The 17,339-nt window shown below is 32.5% G+C and overlaps 3 protein-coding genes across 3 annotated transcripts; 2 read left to right on the top strand and 1 right to left on the bottom strand.

The window, feature by feature from the left end:
- Positions 1 to 8,721: 8,721 nt before the first annotated feature.
- Positions 8,722 to 9,355, top strand: LOC126686481 (uncharacterized). The gene has a single exon (XM_050380536.2). The coding sequence runs from the start codon at positions 8,912 to 8,914 to the stop codon at positions 9,263 to 9,265; it is 354 nt and encodes a 117-aa protein (XP_050236493.1). The 5' UTR covers positions 8,722 to 8,911; the 3' UTR covers positions 9,266 to 9,355.
- Positions 9,356 to 9,993: 638 nt separating this feature from the next.
- Positions 9,994 to 11,894, top strand: LOC126686479 (uncharacterized). The gene is made up of 8 exons (XM_050380533.2): positions 9,994 to 10,361; positions 10,447 to 10,480; positions 10,558 to 10,764; positions 10,844 to 10,924; positions 11,225 to 11,290; positions 11,367 to 11,458; positions 11,550 to 11,597; positions 11,689 to 11,894. Exons 1-8 carry the CDS (start codon positions 10,096 to 10,098, stop codon positions 11,804 to 11,806), a joined length of 912 nt encoding a protein of 303 aa, XP_050236490.1. The 5' UTR covers positions 9,994 to 10,095; the 3' UTR covers positions 11,807 to 11,894.
- An 818-nt stretch (positions 11,895 to 12,712) lies between these two features.
- Positions 12,713 to 16,850, bottom strand: LOC126686472 (pre-mRNA-splicing factor ATP-dependent RNA helicase DEAH7-like). Its single transcript, XM_050380527.2, has 9 exons — positions 16,694 to 16,850; positions 16,471 to 16,608; positions 16,221 to 16,362; positions 15,710 to 16,116; positions 15,542 to 15,613; positions 15,269 to 15,445; positions 14,803 to 14,864; positions 14,569 to 14,721; positions 12,713 to 14,483 (listed from the first exon to the last, which is right to left on the bottom strand). Exons 1-9 carry the CDS (start codon positions 16,766 to 16,768, stop codon positions 12,884 to 12,886), a joined length of 2,826 nt encoding a protein of 941 aa, XP_050236484.1. The 5' UTR covers positions 16,769 to 16,850; the 3' UTR covers positions 12,713 to 12,883.
- Positions 16,851 to 17,339: the final 489 nt, after the last annotated feature.

Below are 17,339 nucleotides of genomic sequence, written 5' to 3'. Positions count from 1 at the left end.
ATTTCATAGAGAGAACAGTGAGGTGTTCCTTTGTTATTGAACTTTAAACCGAAAGTTTAAATTTCAGTTCTTTTAAGGCATAATTATTCATTTTTTATTCTTTTCTAGTCTTCAACTTATCATTCTTTTTATTCTCATCAAAAAGCTTTTAAAAAAAAATAAACTTTAACATACATTACAGATGTGGTTGCCAGAATAAAATATATTTTGCATCGAAAAATAGCTCGTTGTTCTGAATTGAAAAAAAATTAATAATTCCCATATTATATAGTTAAGTTTTAAATTTCATGTTATAATTGCAAAACAAGCTAAAAATTATGATATTCTTTACATTTAACCTAATTATATATTAACTACATACATTCATTAAGTTACTTTTCTCAATGTTGAAAATTGAAAAATGTAAAATTTTGAAGAAGAGCAAAGACCGTTTGTTGCACATTCTCACAGACTCACCGTTGATCAATCACATTTTAAACAGGACAGAGCAAAGCAAAGAACTTCAAAACCCAACTATCAAAACTACCAGTCCAATGTCCAAGTTTCTACCTAAACCATATTCTTTAACTAATTAAAAACTCCTAGCAGTCTATGTTGATTACAAATTTTCATTGTTTTAAATTGATACAATGCCGCTGATGATGTACTGGTATGATTACATTTGTTTTGGTATCGTAGCAGTGTCCTTTAGGGGTGTACAAAAACCGAATTGAACCGAAAAATTAAACCGAAATTTTCATATTAGTTCGGTTTTTTGGTTAAAACGGTTTAATTTGGTTTTTGTCAAACAAAAAATTTGATATTCAGTTTTCAATTTTGTTTTAGGTTTTTATAAACCGAATGACAAATTATTTTTATTTTTTTTTGAAAAAATTAAAGTTTATATGTTTATTTATAGTTTTTTAATATTTATTTTTTAATAATATGTAATATATAAGTTAATAAATATATTATAATAGATAAAATATATAAATAACATATATAAATTTTAATTAATATTTTTAATTTTTTATATTAAAAAACTGGAAAAAAATAAAAAAAAATCGGTTTTTAACCGAGCCAAACCAAATCAAACTGAATCGAATTTTTTGGTTCGATTCAATTTCGGTTTTTAGTCTATTTCGGAACGGATACAGTTTTAAATTTTGGCCTATTTTCGGTTTTGATTTTTCCGGTTTGATTCACCGAACCGACCGACGCACATGCCTTTGTCCTTTATTTTCTCTTTATGGGTGGTTTGGAGGAAGGAATAAGAGAGTTTTTCAAAAATACTCATACTGTGTATAAATATTTTGAAAAATACGGTTTGACCAGCTTGGGTTGATTTTTACGGTTTGACTTTTAAAAGTTGCGAAATTACACTTTTTGAGTTGAAAATACGGTTTTTTATTTTTTAAAAACCAGTAAGTTTACTATCGGGTTACTAACAGTTTACCAACGGTTTACAAACAAAAAGTTTACTAACAGTTTACTAACGGTTTTTATTTATAAAAATACGGTAAATCTCCTATCGGTTTACTAACAAAAAATTTACTATCAATTTACTAATTGTTTACTAACAGTTTACTTAAAAATCAAATTTACTATTAATTTATTTTTTAACCGTATAGTTAATTCATTAATCGTTTACTATCAGTTTACTAAAAAATAAGTTAATTTATCATATGTTTACTAACAGTTTATTAGTTTTACTAAAAATTATAGCTAATTTATTAAATATAAAGTATAGTTATATTTATTAACCATTTACTAACAGTTTACTATCGTTTTACTGAATAATAAATCAGACTCCTGAAATTCATAAATAGAAAATAATATAAATAATCTTACTTACAGAGCTTAATTCCTCAATTACAATTCTATATGTTTTAGCAACACTTAGTAAGAACAAAAAAAATTACTATTAGTTCACTAACAGATTACTAGTAGTAGTTTACTATAAGTTTTATAAATTTACTTTTAATTTATTTTTTGAATTATAAAATAAAAATAAATTATTAATTAATTTACTATTAGTTTACTAATAATTTTTTACTATTAGTTTAATAACGTTTCACTAACAATTTACTAACGATTTAATTAATTTATTTTTAGTTAATAACAAGAAGAAACACTAAATCTACTGCTTCTTCTCTTCAATTTACAGTACAATCCAACAAACTTAGCATACGCTCGAATCCCAAAAATCCCAGAAATCAAGCCAATTTGAACATACCCAAAAATTCTAAAAATCATGGCATTCCAAAAAATAGAGTTTCTCTCAGGCATTTTATCGAACAGTCACTGTGCAATCAAAATTTGACCAGATTTCACATACCCATTAATCAAAGCAATCCAAATAATCACATCACGATCACTACAACACATATCAAACACCTTACGAGCATAATCCATACGCCCACAAACCACAAACAAATGAACCAACCCATTTTGTAAAAAATCATAAAACTCCCAACTACATCCACCATAATCTCCCAAATCCAAGCGGCGGCTGTGGAGGAGCATTTGGTGACGGTAATGGCAGAAGAAGGTCACTGAAAAAGAGCAATAGAATTAATTAGGAGAAAAAAGAAAGAACATTGCTGCTTGCTGAGAGATTAGAATGGATGATTAAGAAACGAAGTTTTGATTTCGTATATCTCAACGTTTTTCACCAAAAAAACGTAAAATAAAAACAGAAAAATTAAAGCAGATGAAGTGTACAGTATTTTCAGGAGTGGAATGGTCGGGCCGTATTATTGGAATTATTTTAGGCCTTTCCAGTGTACAGTCTAATTTTCTCAAGGAATAATGCTCCTCTTTTCATTTTGTTGGCCCTAAACTCAAACACAAATAAGTTATAGATTTAAATATTATAGTATTCTTTCGAACCCTCATATCTAAATTTACCATTCTTCTCGTGAGTTGTTGAGAAGTATTGCTAGGTTATCAAATTTGTTAACACTGAGCTACTATATTATTATTTTATAGTTTAATTATTAATAGTATTTAGTAAATTGTAATTTTTAAGTTTAATTTTTTCTGTCTTGAAACTTTTTATCATATAAAATTCATTAATTTATTTTACTTAACATATAAGTTTTCTATAAATCATTTAAAATTATATAATATTGATTATAAAAAATAATTATGTTTATATTGTTATACCTTATAAAACTCGTGAATTATTATATAGCAATAGTGCTTATAATACATTTAGTAGCTAATTTGAGCGATAATAATACATAACATACAAATTTTCTAATATTAAACTATATCTAAATATTAAAGTCAAATATTAATTAATATATTTTAACTAAACTTCACATGTGATACTAAATGATACAATTAAAGTATTGTTTAAACAATTATAAAAATATAATTTTTGTTTAATATGTTAATGTTAAAAGGTAATGCTATATGAAGTTGTTCTTATCATTATTCTAAAAAAATTAATTAAACAAAACAATAAGCTACAACAACAAATTTAAAATAATAATAAAATAGTAATGACAATAAATTCAAAAAAAAATCAAAATTCAAAAAAAAATCAAAAATAATAATTTACATTTTAAAATTGAAATTTAAAAGTATCTATGGTGGAGCTACTCACAGTCGGACCGAGCGCCCGCCTAGGTCGGAGCTGATTGAAGACGTAAATTTTTTTGATTTTTTTTTTTGATTTTTTAAAATTCCAACCTGGCCGGTATGATGAAATGGTCGATTAGAGTTCTTTTTTTATGATTCACTTTTCCTAATAAATTATCTGGCTATGAAAAGTACCAAGTAAAGATAATTAAAAGAAAAACCATCTTTGCATATTAATAATTAATTTATTTTTTATTTGTTGTAAATATAGGTCTTCTTTGTTAAAACTATTAAGTAAAATTAATGTTACATTAATAATCAGTAAAACTAAATATATTTAAAATAAGTTATTTAAATTAATTATAAATATTAAGAAAAAGTATTATTTCCATAGTAAAAGTTATAATTTTGAATTTATATGAACTTGAATATAAAAATTATGAAGAAATAAATAAGAAATTATACATTTGGATGCTTTATAACTAAAATTATAGACTTGTATTTTGTTGCATTGAATTGAATTACCTGACTGGGCTATACAAGGGTACATTAGTCTTGTAAAAGAATTTAGAGCGGGAATATAAAGATATGGAGTGCATAAATCACTACCCTTATATTTTCTCCAGTGTTTTAAAAACCGGACCGGACCGGTCGGTCGGACCGGTCGGTCGGACCGGTTGAACCGCGAATCAGCCAGTGGTCCAGTTTGAAACTGTAAAAAACCGGATCTTTTAGTTGGAACGGGCTGGACCGGTTGAACCGAAATGAACCGATAAAAAACCAGATGTTGAACCGGATCAGACCGGATTGAACCGGTATAAAACCGGTGAATCAGAATTTTTTTTAATTTTTTTTAAATTTATTAAACCGATTGAACCGATCATTGAACCGGTTCAACCGGAAACCGGTGGCCTCACCGGTTTGGCCACCGGTTTGATTTTTAAAACACTGATTTTCTCTATGGTATTGTTTACATGATTTTCTCGGTGGAAGCCTGCCACTGAAAGTTGTTGCTGTTGCTTTGACATCTTTGACCTAAATATTAATAACGATAACAAATTCTAACATCTAACTTTCAAACTGAAAATACACAATCTTCCGAAAGAATTTTACAAAGAGCTTTCGGAGAAGAGTCTTCTTTCATAAGTGTGATAACTATCAGCTTTGCGCTAGAATTTATTTAATTACCTCCAATATTTCATCATCCATATTGGATTTGAATAAAATTTTCATTATTAGTATTAAATCACTTTCTATCAAAACACAAGTGTACTTTATGTTACCATCTCATTTCACAAGAAACTTTAAAAGCACAATCACATGGTCGTAGAATTGATTGTTGTGATCATTATTAATGCATGCAAATTGACCATCATACAAAACTTGATTGTCATGCAAATGCGGGCTAATAATCATCGACGGTCCTCGACTTTTACCCTAAACTTCCCTAAACCCCCTATACTTTCAAAAACTTCCCTAAACCCCCCAACCTTTGTGGCCGCGCCATTCACGGTCCTTATGGACAAAAACACCCTTACAAAAAAAAATAAATTTGGCGGCTGGCGGCGCCACGTCATCTGACATGTCAGAAAAAATTCAAAAAAATTTAAAAGCCTAAAATACCCCTGAAATAAGCCAATCAAACCAAAACCTAACCAAACTAATCAAACCATACTCAATTAAATCTAATCATTCTCATTCAAACCAACCACACTTAATTAAACCCATTCCGATCAACTGTCCGCCTCCGCCGCCCTCCGCCGTCCGCCGCCCACCGGTCATCATCTCCAAAATCTGTTCTCAAGAACAGATTGTTCGTTCTTGAGAACAGATCGTTCTCAAGAACGAACAATCTGTTCTTGAGAACGATCTGTTCTCAAGAACAGAGTCTGTTCTTGAGAACAGATCTGTTCTCAAGAACAGACTCTGTTCTTGAGAGCGTGTTCTTGAGAACAGATCTGTTCTCAAGAACAGAGAACAGATCTCTGTTCTTGAGAACAGATTTGTTCTCAAGAACAGTGGGGAAGATGACCGGCGGGTGGCGGCGGGTGGCGGGCGGCGGCGGGCGGCGGGCTGGCGGTTGATCGGGTTGAGCGTGGTTGGTTTGAATGAAAATAGTTAGATTAAATTGAGCGTGGTTTTATTAGTTTGGTTAGGTTTTGGTTTGATTGACTTATTTCAGGGTATTTTGGGCTTTTAAATATTTTCTGACATATGTCAGATGACGTGGCGCCGCCAGCCGCCAATTTTTTTTTTGTAAGGGTATTTTTGTCTATAAGGACCGTGAATAAGCGCCGCCACAAAGGTTGGGGGGTTTAGGGAAGCTTTTGAAAGTATAGGGAGTTTAGGGAAGTTTAGGGTAAAAGTCGAGGACCGTCGATGATTATTAGCCTGCAAATGCGTCTTAATAATTTCTAGTTAGTTAATCATGGAAAATATTGCCATAACATAAATGTTTGTATCATATTTTTATAGGTAACTATTCTATTTTGTACCCATTTTAAGAAGAAAAAAAATGTATATACAGTTGACCCTCTGATAATTAATACACATGGTGGATCAAAAATTTATTAATTATTAAAATTATTAATTTATTAAATTTGTATAAAAAAATTATAAAAAATATTTTAAAACATAATAAAAAACTAACTAAATACACTTTACAATTACTCAATTTAAAAGAAATAATTTTATATTCAATTTAAAAAATATCAATTGATATCAAACCAAAAAATAATTATTAAGAAGTTGTATTCATAAAATAAAATAATTTTTAATATTTTTTATACTAGAGATACTTTACTTATTTTAATTTGTTTATCTAATAACTTTTTTTAAAATTTCTCAAAAGATAAGAAAATCATAATTTGATGGTATTTTAACTTCCACTTTATGAATTAAGGTTAATATTGTCTTAAATAAATCATTAATTGTTATATATTTCTTTAAAAAAATCTCTTTAATAATTAATATTCATGTAGAATATTTTTTAAATTTTATTAATTATTAAATAATAGAATTATTAATTATTTGTCGTGGAACGAAGTTGGTTCTCTCAATTTTCTATTAATTATTAGAATTGTTAATTTATAGAATATTAACTATTAGAGGGTCGACTGTATATTTTTTATTTATCCTTATTAATGATGTTTTATACATTTAATATACAATTTTATTAAAGCATTTAAAATAAAAAAATCCGAATTTTTTTCCATGAATTAGCTCATAAAGAATACTTTAAACCATTCTCTTCCTTTTCTCTTCAATATTTAACTAAAATGTATTAGTGGTGGGCAAGATAATTTATAAACCAGTCCATAATAGTATAATTTTTAAAATTAAAAATCTAAACCTTAAATTTTAAACGGTTAACCTTAATATCGGTTAACCATTTAAAATGATTTAGTTTTTTAATTTTGTAGTTTTTAACCATATAACCATTAAAAAAATTATACAAAAAAAAGATAAATTTTATAAAATAAAATTTTAAACATAGTCTAATAAAAAAACTTTAGTTCCATTCTATTTAATTGTTCTAACAAACAAAGAAAAGGTTATATAAATACAAATTATGTATAATAAAAAAATAAAAATTTATACTATTTTTTGAAGAAATATATATAGAATTATAATTTATAAAAATATGTATTATTTATAAACCGGTTAACAAGGATTAATTTAAAATTTTAAATCCTAAACCTAAACCATCATTCATAAAAATTTAAATTTAAATCTAAATTAAATTTATGAACCGATGAACTATATTTTTCGGTTTAATTTTTAAACCTAAATTAAATTTATGAACCGATTAATTATGTTTACTGGTCTGATTTTCGGTTTATGTTCTTTTACTCGATTTCACCAGTTCTCTTTGCCCATCCCTAATATGCATTGATATATTCAGTTTTGGGTGTATTAAATTAGGAAGTTGAGTTATTAGCTTAGTTTTATATAGTAACTACTCCCTCCGTCTCATTTAAGAAGGGACATAACCCTTATGCACATAGATTAAGAAAATGCTCCCTCCATCCCACAAAGATAGGCCGTTTGGACAAACACTGGAATTAAGAAAAAAATAGTTAGATTAGTTAAAATTAGTTTATTTGTATACTTTTCCATTTTTAGCCTTTAATATTTTTTAAAATAAATAAATAATGTATTGATGACTAATTTTTGAATTAGTGTATTTTGCATTGGTATTAAAAAATGACATTTATACCATATTAGAACATGGAACAATTAATTAAGTTGAATATAATAATGTACATTTATTAGGGGTAAGTAAGACTTTTAGATTTAAAATTATTAACCAAAAATAGAAGGTGGCCTATAATTTGGGACGTCCAAAATAGAAAGGTGACATATTTTTGTGCGACGGAGGGAGTAATAATTACTCTTGGTTTTTCTGATTTTATCCCTATTAATTATTGTCTTATAATTTGTGTGTAGAGTATTAACTTTAATTATAGAAAGAGAAAATGAGGGTATGAGAGAGAATTAAATGACACAAAAATCATGAATTGGCCTTCTTAAGTGGGACAACAAAAATTGAAATATATCCCTCCTTAAACGGGACGAAAGAAGTAGTATGCAACTCTCACTTTGCTTCGGGATTGACAGATAATCAATTAATAAATGCTTGGTATGCTTTAATTAATGATTCTATAGTGGCTTGAAAAAAATTGTACGTTTAGCTATTCCGGTGGTTGCAAATATTGATTATAAAACTTATTTGGATTGATAATGCAAAATAAAGTAGAATTCAATATATAAACATACTGGAAAAGAAATTCACTGATCCAAAAGTTATTCAATGATCCAAATTTAAAATATTCTTACATCATAAATTTTATATAATTTAACAATGATACGCATATCATCAGAACGCATCTAAATTCCATTTAAAAAAATACATCAAAAAAATAAAAAATAAAAGAGGACCTCTTGTGTAGAGAATGAAGTCATATTGTATAGTTAAGTTTTAAATTTCATGTTATAATTGCAAAACAGGCTAAAAATTATGATATTCTTTACATTTAACCTAATTATATATTAACTACATACATTCATTAAGTTACTTTTGTCAATGTTGAAAATTGAAAAATGTAAAATTTTCAAGAAGAGCAAAGACCGTTTGTTGCACATTCTCACAGACTCACCGTTGATCAATTAAATTTTATAAAAAAAACAGAGCAAAGCAAAGAACAACATAATGATTCAAAACCCAACTGTCAAAACTACCAGTCCAATGTTCAAGTTTCTACCTAAGCCATATTCTTTAACTAATTAAAAACTCCTAGCACTCTATGTTGATTACAAATTTTCATTGTTTTAAATTGATACAATGGCGCTGATGATCAACTGGTATGATTACATTTGTTTTGGTATTGTAGCAGTGTCCTTTATTTGCTCTTTATGGGTGGTTTGGAGGAGGGAATTTGGTATGGCTAGAAATGATGTTCATGTGCAGCTGTGGAGCAGTTGTTGCAAAGAGGTTCACCCTGCTTGGCTCCTAGTTACTCGGTTGATCTCCTTTGTTGTCATGGCTGGGTTTCTGTTGTGGGATCTTCGAGACTGGGGCGCCTTAATCTTCATCTACTACACTGAGTATCTTCTTTTTCTTTTTATTTTTCCTTTGGTGCTTTTGCCTCTCAATAGCATGTTCCAACTAGTAATGTTAGGAAATGGACTCATTTAAGGTGCAATGTAGTATTAATAGACTTCTTGTATTCGTCGGGTACTTGTATTTATAATTAGAATAAAGTTTTCATTTTTTCGCCTTGGTAAATTCGGATGAATTTCGGACGGATCTTTACATCGATAAATAGCGATATATTCATTCTAAATTCAGACAAATTACAGATGGATAACCGTTGTCATCACTAAAAATATCGTATATTTGTCGTAAAATAATCAAGAAATTATACATGATGTGTCTTTATACTTAAAGATTTTTATAATCAACTGCCATTTATATTGCTATTTTTGCGACATAATTGCCATTTGTGTTGGGAAAAATTGAATACAATAGAGTGAGAGGGAATATGAAAGTAGAGGATTTAAGTGGCAATATGTCCCCTCAACTTGTAAGCAATGGGCAATTAATATATAAATTAATTTTATGTGCAAATCAGTACACGAACTTGGTAATTATAGGCAATTTGCCCCTTCAATTTGTAAGTTAATTGTCTCTTAAATTGACAATTTGCCTCCTTAATTTGTAAGTTAATTTGTCAAAATAGGCTAATTGCCCATATTCACCAAGTTCGTGTACTGATTTGCCAATAAAATTAATTTATATGTTAATTGTTCATTACTTACAAGTTGAAGGGGCAAATTGCTACTTAAGAATAGCTAGAAAACCCGATCAAAGAAAGCCCATTAGAATCAAACCGAAACCCAATTGATCGAAGTCAACCATTATAACTAATAGCTACCCACTGTCCCCATCTCTCAACTTTGAAAGAAGCTCAAAAAAATGGACAATTTTATTTTACCCGACTCCATCAATGCCTAAAGTGGAAGAAGATGGAGGAGGGTATTGTATTCTGGCTCCAATGGCAAGTTCCAATCTCCGCTTTGATGATAATGGGCCCAGCTTTTTTCTCATTTTACACAATCAAGAATGTAAAAACAGAGCCTTTATACTTCCATAATCTGTGGAAGCCATGTTGGAGATTCCTTAATCCTCTTTGGCTTCTCTTCTTCAGAGTGTGTGCTTTTATTTGCCTAACACCAATGCTCTATGAGATTATAGCAATTGATGGAGCTTTTGCCTTTTATTTTTACACTCAGTAAGATTATTTTTTATAATTGCATTATAGCAATTGATTGATATTAATGTAAACATTAATGTTTTACTTTAAAATTGATGTGCAGATGGACATTTGCTTTAGTAATGCTGTATTTTTCGGTACGTTCAACTAACTCTGTGTATATGAGAATTTTTATTTTGGGGAATTAGATGTGTCATTTTTAATCTTATTGTAGCTTGCCATTGTGATTTCTGGATATGGATGTTTCGTATTTTCAAGAACCGAAAATGGTGAAATCGCGGAGTTTCTGAAAAGGAATTTGGAAGATTCTGCAATTACCAATGGGGAGGAAGGATTTCTGAAGCTGCAGAATCAATATGGTGAAGGTGCATTTAGGGTAAGATGCGGATTTTGGGGATATGCTATGCAGGCTATTTATCAGGTTAGTCCATGTTTATGGGTATGTTATTAGTTAAGTCTGATTAGAACTATTTTGTCAGGTGATTTTATGTTTATAACAGACTTGTGCAGGTGCTGTCATCCTAACAGACGTCGTTTTTTGGTGTGTTTTAGTCCCATTTACACATCTTGAACTGAATGTGGTGAGTCTACTATGCTTATCTGATTTCGAACCATATCACTCGTACTGAATTTTACATCTTGATTACATTTATGTTGCATGAAAACGTAAATTTTCAACAAAAATAGAAGCGTTTCCATAAATAAATGCAGAAATATAGCACTCGTCAACTTTTGGAAGTACAGTGATGAAAAGAAAAGTGAAACTTTGGTCTATATGTAAATAAAAATAGATTTGATCACAATACCTTTGGAACTATTCATATGTAAGATTGAATGGCTGTAACAAATGACGAATTTTACAACTGATTTGTTTGTGCCAGCTGATGGGATGCATGCACTCTCTGAATGCAGTTTTTCTTCTGCTGGATAGCGGTTTGAATAGCCTTGTAAGTCTCACCACTAAGCCGTTTTGGATTATATTAGCAGACTCCGTGTAATTGTATTGACATCTATCGTTCTCAGCCCTTTCCTTGGTTCCGGCTCGCATATTTTGTGCTGTGGAGCTGCCTCTATATTGTGTTCCAATGGGTGATTCATGCTTGTGGTTTTACTTGGTAAGCATAATGTTTGGCTGAGCTCAGATCTTTTTTCTTTCATCTTCGGATTTTGCTCAACATACATTGATGAGATTATCGCATATCACAGGTGGCCATATCCGTTCCTTGACCTTGACACACCATGGGCTCCTATATGGTAATACTGTTTACGCCTTCTTTATTGATATTACGGTAACCCAGCAACTTACAGCAGAAAATAGAACCTAATCGTTTTTGCTAATTTACAGGTATTTTCTCCTGGCTGCAATTCACGTACCGTGTTATGGGATATATGCATTGATAGTCAAAAGTAAAAATACAGTTTTCTCTAAATGGTCTCCATGTACCTTTGTGAGGACATACTAATTTGATATTCTTAGAATTGGCTACCATTAGAACTGTGGTTCCATATTTTGATACATAAAGAAAGTATCCAACCATTTACATTGTTCAATAGCTACAATGCTTTACTCCCATGATTATGCTGCATTTGTCGGAGATTTATCATACTATTTTACCATCTGCGGTACTTGAAGCACACGTGTTATAGGTTTTGATTTCATTATCAATCAAACAACACAACAAAAGCCAATAACCGACTTAAATGCACAGTAACGTTAATCCTAATGCCCACAAATTAAAGCTTTACTGAGAGTAAAAAGGTATAAGCTAAAGTTATGCAAAACTAAAGACTAATGTCATACAGTAAGTGCGGAACTCGTCGAATACGTTTTCAGTAGCATGCTGACTCAGGAAATGCTGATATATAACCAAAATAAGCAATAATCAAAATCATAACCAAACCAAAAGAGAATTTGCAAGAATTAGAATCAGGATTAAAATCGACACATCAGTAGGAATCGATCACATCACATAAAGCAATCAAAGAACTAAATTCAATATGATACAATCCTAAGAACATAAATGTACCCTGCATTAATACACAAAACATACTGATCCATGAAAACAAATCAAAAACTCCCTGCAACAGAATTCAACATACATTCGCACAATAAGGATGATTAAATTATGCAGAAAAGACTACTTACAGTTATGTCTAAATCCAATTAACAAGCCAAACAACAAAAGGACAAAAATAGATATAAGATAAAACAACTAATTATAAATTAAACTTCAGAGTTGATAACTACCATCCAAAATTAAAAGATATTATGGGTCTATTAACTCTGTTTTGTAGAACAGTTTCAGTATTGAAGTAAGGAAAAATCAGGGTCAATATCAGTTTTGAGCATGAATAATATAAAACAAGGGTTAAAGCTCTTTAAACGAATGCACATTCAATCATAATACTTTCTTGGTCCTTAGGCTAACCAAATGCAACTGATAAAATGTTTATCTAAGCTAGTAATTTTTAAATGCAACAGATAAATCTAAGCTAGTAATATTTACATACCAATTTTTCTTTGGTCGTCTCTAAATTATTTACAGACCAAGTGTTTTCGGTCTTAAATAAGTGGAAGTGCCTTGACGGAAGCCTGGCATTGAAACCTGCTGCTGCTGCTTCGACCTCTTTGCCGTGTCTCTTTCTTTGGTTGCCCTCTCCCCGTCAGCTTGCTCCTTTCTCAAATTTTCCATTTCCTCTTCCATGGCGGTTTTCTCATCTTTCAGTTTTTTCTTGTGCTCCAACAACGATCTATCTGAACCCTTCACAGAGAAAAACATCGGTCCCTGTTCCGCCAACCACTGCGGCTCCACTGCAGTAGCACACTGCATGTACTCCTTTGTCGTCAATATCAATTCATGATACACCACATACTCTGGAGTGCAACCTAAACCATAAAGCGCACTGCTAGGGTGTAGATGACATGGCATTCCGTTTCTACAGTTCACGTATTCTCCCACACCTTTCAGTCTCGCTGCATTATGGAAGTATGCAGAACATATGGCTTTTCGTATAATGTCCCACTCATACCCGCAAGAAGTCAATGGGATTTTCAAAGTTTTCAGAATATCCAGCAGCTGGGATCTAACTTCTCTTGCCTTTCGTAGTCCTTTGACATGCAGAAAATGATCATTACACCAATCTCCGCGAAATTGGTGCTCTTTCCACTGCAAATAAACGTTGAGCAGAGTCAAGTGATCAGATTCCGGAACAAAAAACTTCTCCCTGGCTGCATCACTCTCCTCCGCCCTATCTTTGGGCCGGAAAAAGACCGAGGGCACTGAAAGCATTGACACAATCGTCAAAACCTCATTTAAACATCCTAGTTCTTCACCCATCAAGAGCATCTTAGCCAGTGGAGGGTCCAATGGGAACTGTACCATTTTCCAGCCAAGATCAGTTAGGCCTCCAACATTGTTAAGAGCGCCCAAAACCCACAACTGATACATTGAATTAAGGATGTTGTCCTGCGGAGGTGGATCCATGAAATCGAAATCAAGCAAGTTATCAATTTTGAGAGACTTCAGCAACAAAACCACGTTCCCGAGATTGCTCCTCTGGATTTCAGGCACTGGACTGGGCAGCATTTCGTTTAGGTATGCGCTCTCCGTATAAAGCCTATAGCATGTGCCAGGACCAGTTCTGCCAGCACGTCCAGCACGCTGATCTGCGGAAGCACGGCTAGCAGGAAAGACTTGAAGAGCGTCCATACCCATCCTCGGATTGTACACTTTCATTTTACCATACCCAGTGTCGATCACATACAAAATTCCATCAACAGTCAAAGAAGTCTCGGCGATGTTGGTGGCGACGATGCATTTCCGTGCCCCATCTTCCGCCTTTTGAAATATCTTCGCTTGCAAATCAGCTGGAAGTTGGGAGTACATCGGTAGTATCAAGAGTTTAGGAACTGCTTTCTTTGCGGAAGAGATAAGTTGTTCTATGCGCTCAGCGAGGGCATAACAAGCCGCTTCAATCTCATCTTGGCCAGTCATGAATATAAGAATGTCACCTGGAGGACTGGTAATGTGGATGCTCATGGCTTGCTTCACTGCAGCTTCTGCATAATCTTCACACGGAGTTTTGCTGTACAACGTATTTACAGGAAATGTTCTCCCAGGAATGTGGAAGATCGGAACACTGCAGCACATCCAGAGGAAGATTATAATCGTATTTAAATAGAGATGCAGCCTTAATTTGAAAGCAAAGGGAAAAAGAAAATTACCTTCCAAAGAAATTTGAAAATTTCTCGGCATTCAAAGTTGCAGATGTCACAATAAGCTTAAAGTCACGACGCCGAGAAACCACCTTTTTTAAAATCCCAAACAGCACGTCTGTGCTCAACGATCTCTCATGAGCTTCATCCATGACTATGACCCTGCAACAATCATATTCAATGAAGCTAAGTACTCATCCGCGGGAAATATAAGCAAACATTAAAAAAAAAAAAAAAACGTACCGGTATTTGTCGAGATCAGAATCTTTCAAAGTTTCCCGCAAAAGCACTCCATCTGTCATATACTGCACAGTTGAGCAAAGAGAGTTAGAATTTGAGCCCCTTCATTGGATTAAGCATGATAAATAATGAAGAGGAAAAAATATTAATGGTGCACTTATATATTATGAAAATCATATCTTAGCCAGTTGCGAATCAATTATATCAAGAATCCTATTCTCAGATCATCAATATTACTATCCTAGTGCAACTCTAATCATTTCAAAGCTTTCTAATGCTTTTATCTCTGGAACAAAAGCTCATAATTTTTCTTCATTATTATTCTTCTACAGAAAAATCATTTAGGGAAGAGAATGCAAAAACAGCATCACTGCATATAGCAGATTCAGCACTACAGGCATACTTATCCAGAAGTACAGAAATAACACTGCATATGTGTGTGCTAGCAAAGATTAAGAAAATCACCCACCTTAATTATAGTGTTTGGCCCAGTGACATCCTCAAAACGAATAGCATAACCGACTTTATCCCCCAATTCAGTTTCCATCTCTTCGCTAACTCTTTTTGCTACGCTCATGGCCGCTACACGCCTTGGTTGGGTGCACCCCACTATGCCGTTGTTTGTATACCCATCTTCATAGAGATACTGTCAACAAAAGCAACATGTTAACCTCTTAGCTTGTGGGCTGCCTATACACCAACTTGCAAACCTAGAAAATGATAAAATAGAGGATGTGCAAACCTGGGTCAGTTGAGTTGTCTTTCCTGAACCAGTTTCTCCCACAACAACAACAACCTGATTTTCACGAATCACCTGTGATTGCATAACAAGAAACAGAATGAGCAACATAGGGCCGGAAGAATAAAATAAATAAATAAAGGCAGAAGATTAGCAAAAGATGAGCCAAACCTGCAACAGATCATCTCGTACTGAATATATGGGAAGATACTGGCGCTGCTCAGCAATGGTTTTTGACTTTGCAAAATGACTCACAGCTTCCTCCTTCTTCAAGTGGTGTGAGAATTTTGCATCTTCCCTAAAATCAACTTCACCGTCTTTGCCGACAGTAGCGGTATCAGCATCAATCTGTTCAGGCGTCTGCTCAAGACCTAGAATATCACCAAGTTTGGAGCCAGCAAGCTCCCAAAAGCGTTGGCGCGACTTACTCATACTCTGTTTGTCACGAATTTCTCTAACCAGAGTAGATGTTTGACGAGAAATAATGGCCATATCGGAGGTGGGATCTTTAATTGGCATGATAGGGTCGGCTTGTTTGGTAAAAACAAGTCTACCGTCCAGGAAAGGAGGCTTTGTATCTATGAAAACAGATGAAAAAAGGTTGAACATAAGCAAAGGGGAACCAAATCACGTAGCGCAGTTTATGAATGAAATGACAAGTACAAGGTTGGCATAATCTTACCATGAACAAGAAGGACGACGGAGGGTTCTTCTTGGTGATCAGAGTCAGTCTGGAGGAGTTCGGTACCCCGCACAGCTCCTGAGCTGAGTAGCTGCTGATCCTCCCACAGACAATTATCAGCAGAAAGATCTCTATTTCGAACCTGTAAAAAAATGGCAATTGTGGTGTATAAGTCAGTCAGATATTCACATTGTATCAACAGACCATGCTCACATTGTGCATAGATAATCATAAACCAAAAGTACATTACCCCTAATGATCGTGAACTTTTAGACTTGGCTGAGGCATTGCAACTAGAACTAGAGGCTGACCGTCCAGAAGCACGTATAGGAACCGGAGAAGGAGCAATGTGATCCCAAGCATATCGTCTTCTCTTCGTCGAACTCTCCTTCAAATTAAAAAAAAAAACTAGCGTTAGTTACAACCTTATATAACAACAAATTCACAAATCAACAAGTAATCTAAGATTATACCTCGACCCAGCCCGAACGATCCCTCTTTTTGAGTCCCCGTCCCCAATCGAGGTGCGTGCCGGGAAGCGAAATCATAATCCCTAAATTATTTGTTGATTGATAACCAACAAAACTAATTATTTCACTCCTTTTCTTCTTCACTCTACACTTATATGTCTGCAGTCTGTACTGTACTATATATATATAAGCACCGATGGGGGCAGACAAATTTACCAAACACTCCCTATAAATTTATTATAATAGCAGGCTTTTTGGTCATTACAATAACTAATTAAATACTAGTATTAGGATAACGAAATACTGTTCTAATAAGGAAATACTGTTAGAATCTTAGAATCTGATTAAGAAAATTGCTAACCCTTATGTATATGGGGTTGGTGTACTAAATTCCAAAGAATTTTCACTTTTTTAATCCATTAGTATAGCTATACTGCTCATTTACTAAAATAACCCTTAAAATACTTAATTAGAAGCTGTAATTTATCTTTTTAACTACACTGAAAATAACTATTTAATTGGTATCAAAGTTATGAAGCAATTAGAATATAAAATAAGGTATACTATCGTTACTATACTAAATAAGCAATTAGAATACAAAATAAGCTAAACTATTGTACCACCTATATTAAATAAGGTAAACTGTTAC

The sequence above is a fragment of the Mercurialis annua genome, linkage group LG6, assembly GCF_937616625.2.
Source record: "Mercurialis annua linkage group LG6, ddMerAnnu1.2, whole genome shotgun sequence".
Taxonomy (NCBI): domain Eukaryota; kingdom Viridiplantae; phylum Streptophyta; class Magnoliopsida; order Malpighiales; family Euphorbiaceae; genus Mercurialis; species Mercurialis annua.
Note: the sequence above shows the minus strand (reverse complement) of the source record. Positions and strands in the feature narration are given on the sequence as shown.

Coding starts and splice junctions, on each gene's coding strand:
- LOC126686481 (XM_050380536.2), top strand. CDS start 8,912: ATGGCGCTGATGATCAACTGGTATGATTACATTTGTTTTGGTATTGTA.
- LOC126686479 (XM_050380533.2), top strand. CDS start 10,096: ATGGAGGAGGGTATTGTATTCTGGCTCCAATGGCAAGTTCCAATCTCC. Junction 10,362..10,446: donor GCCTTTTATTTTTACACTCA/GTAAGATTATTT, acceptor ATTGATGTGCAG/ATGGACATTTGCTTTAGTAA. Junction 11,459..11,549: donor CATGCTTGTGGTTTTACTTG/GTAAGCATAATG, acceptor CGCATATCACAG/GTGGCCATATCCGTTCCTTG.
- LOC126686472 (XM_050380527.2), bottom strand. CDS start 16,768: ATGATTTCGCTTCCCGGCACGCACCTCGATTGGGGACGGGGACTCAAA. Junction 16,609..16,693: donor ATCGTTCGGGCTGGGTCGAG/GTATAATCTTAG, acceptor TTTAATTTGAAG/GAGAGTTCGACGAAGAGAAG. Junction 16,117..16,220: donor CGTCGTCCTTCTTGTTCATG/GTAAGATTATGC, acceptor CTGTTTTCATAG/ATACAAAGCCTCCTTTCCTG.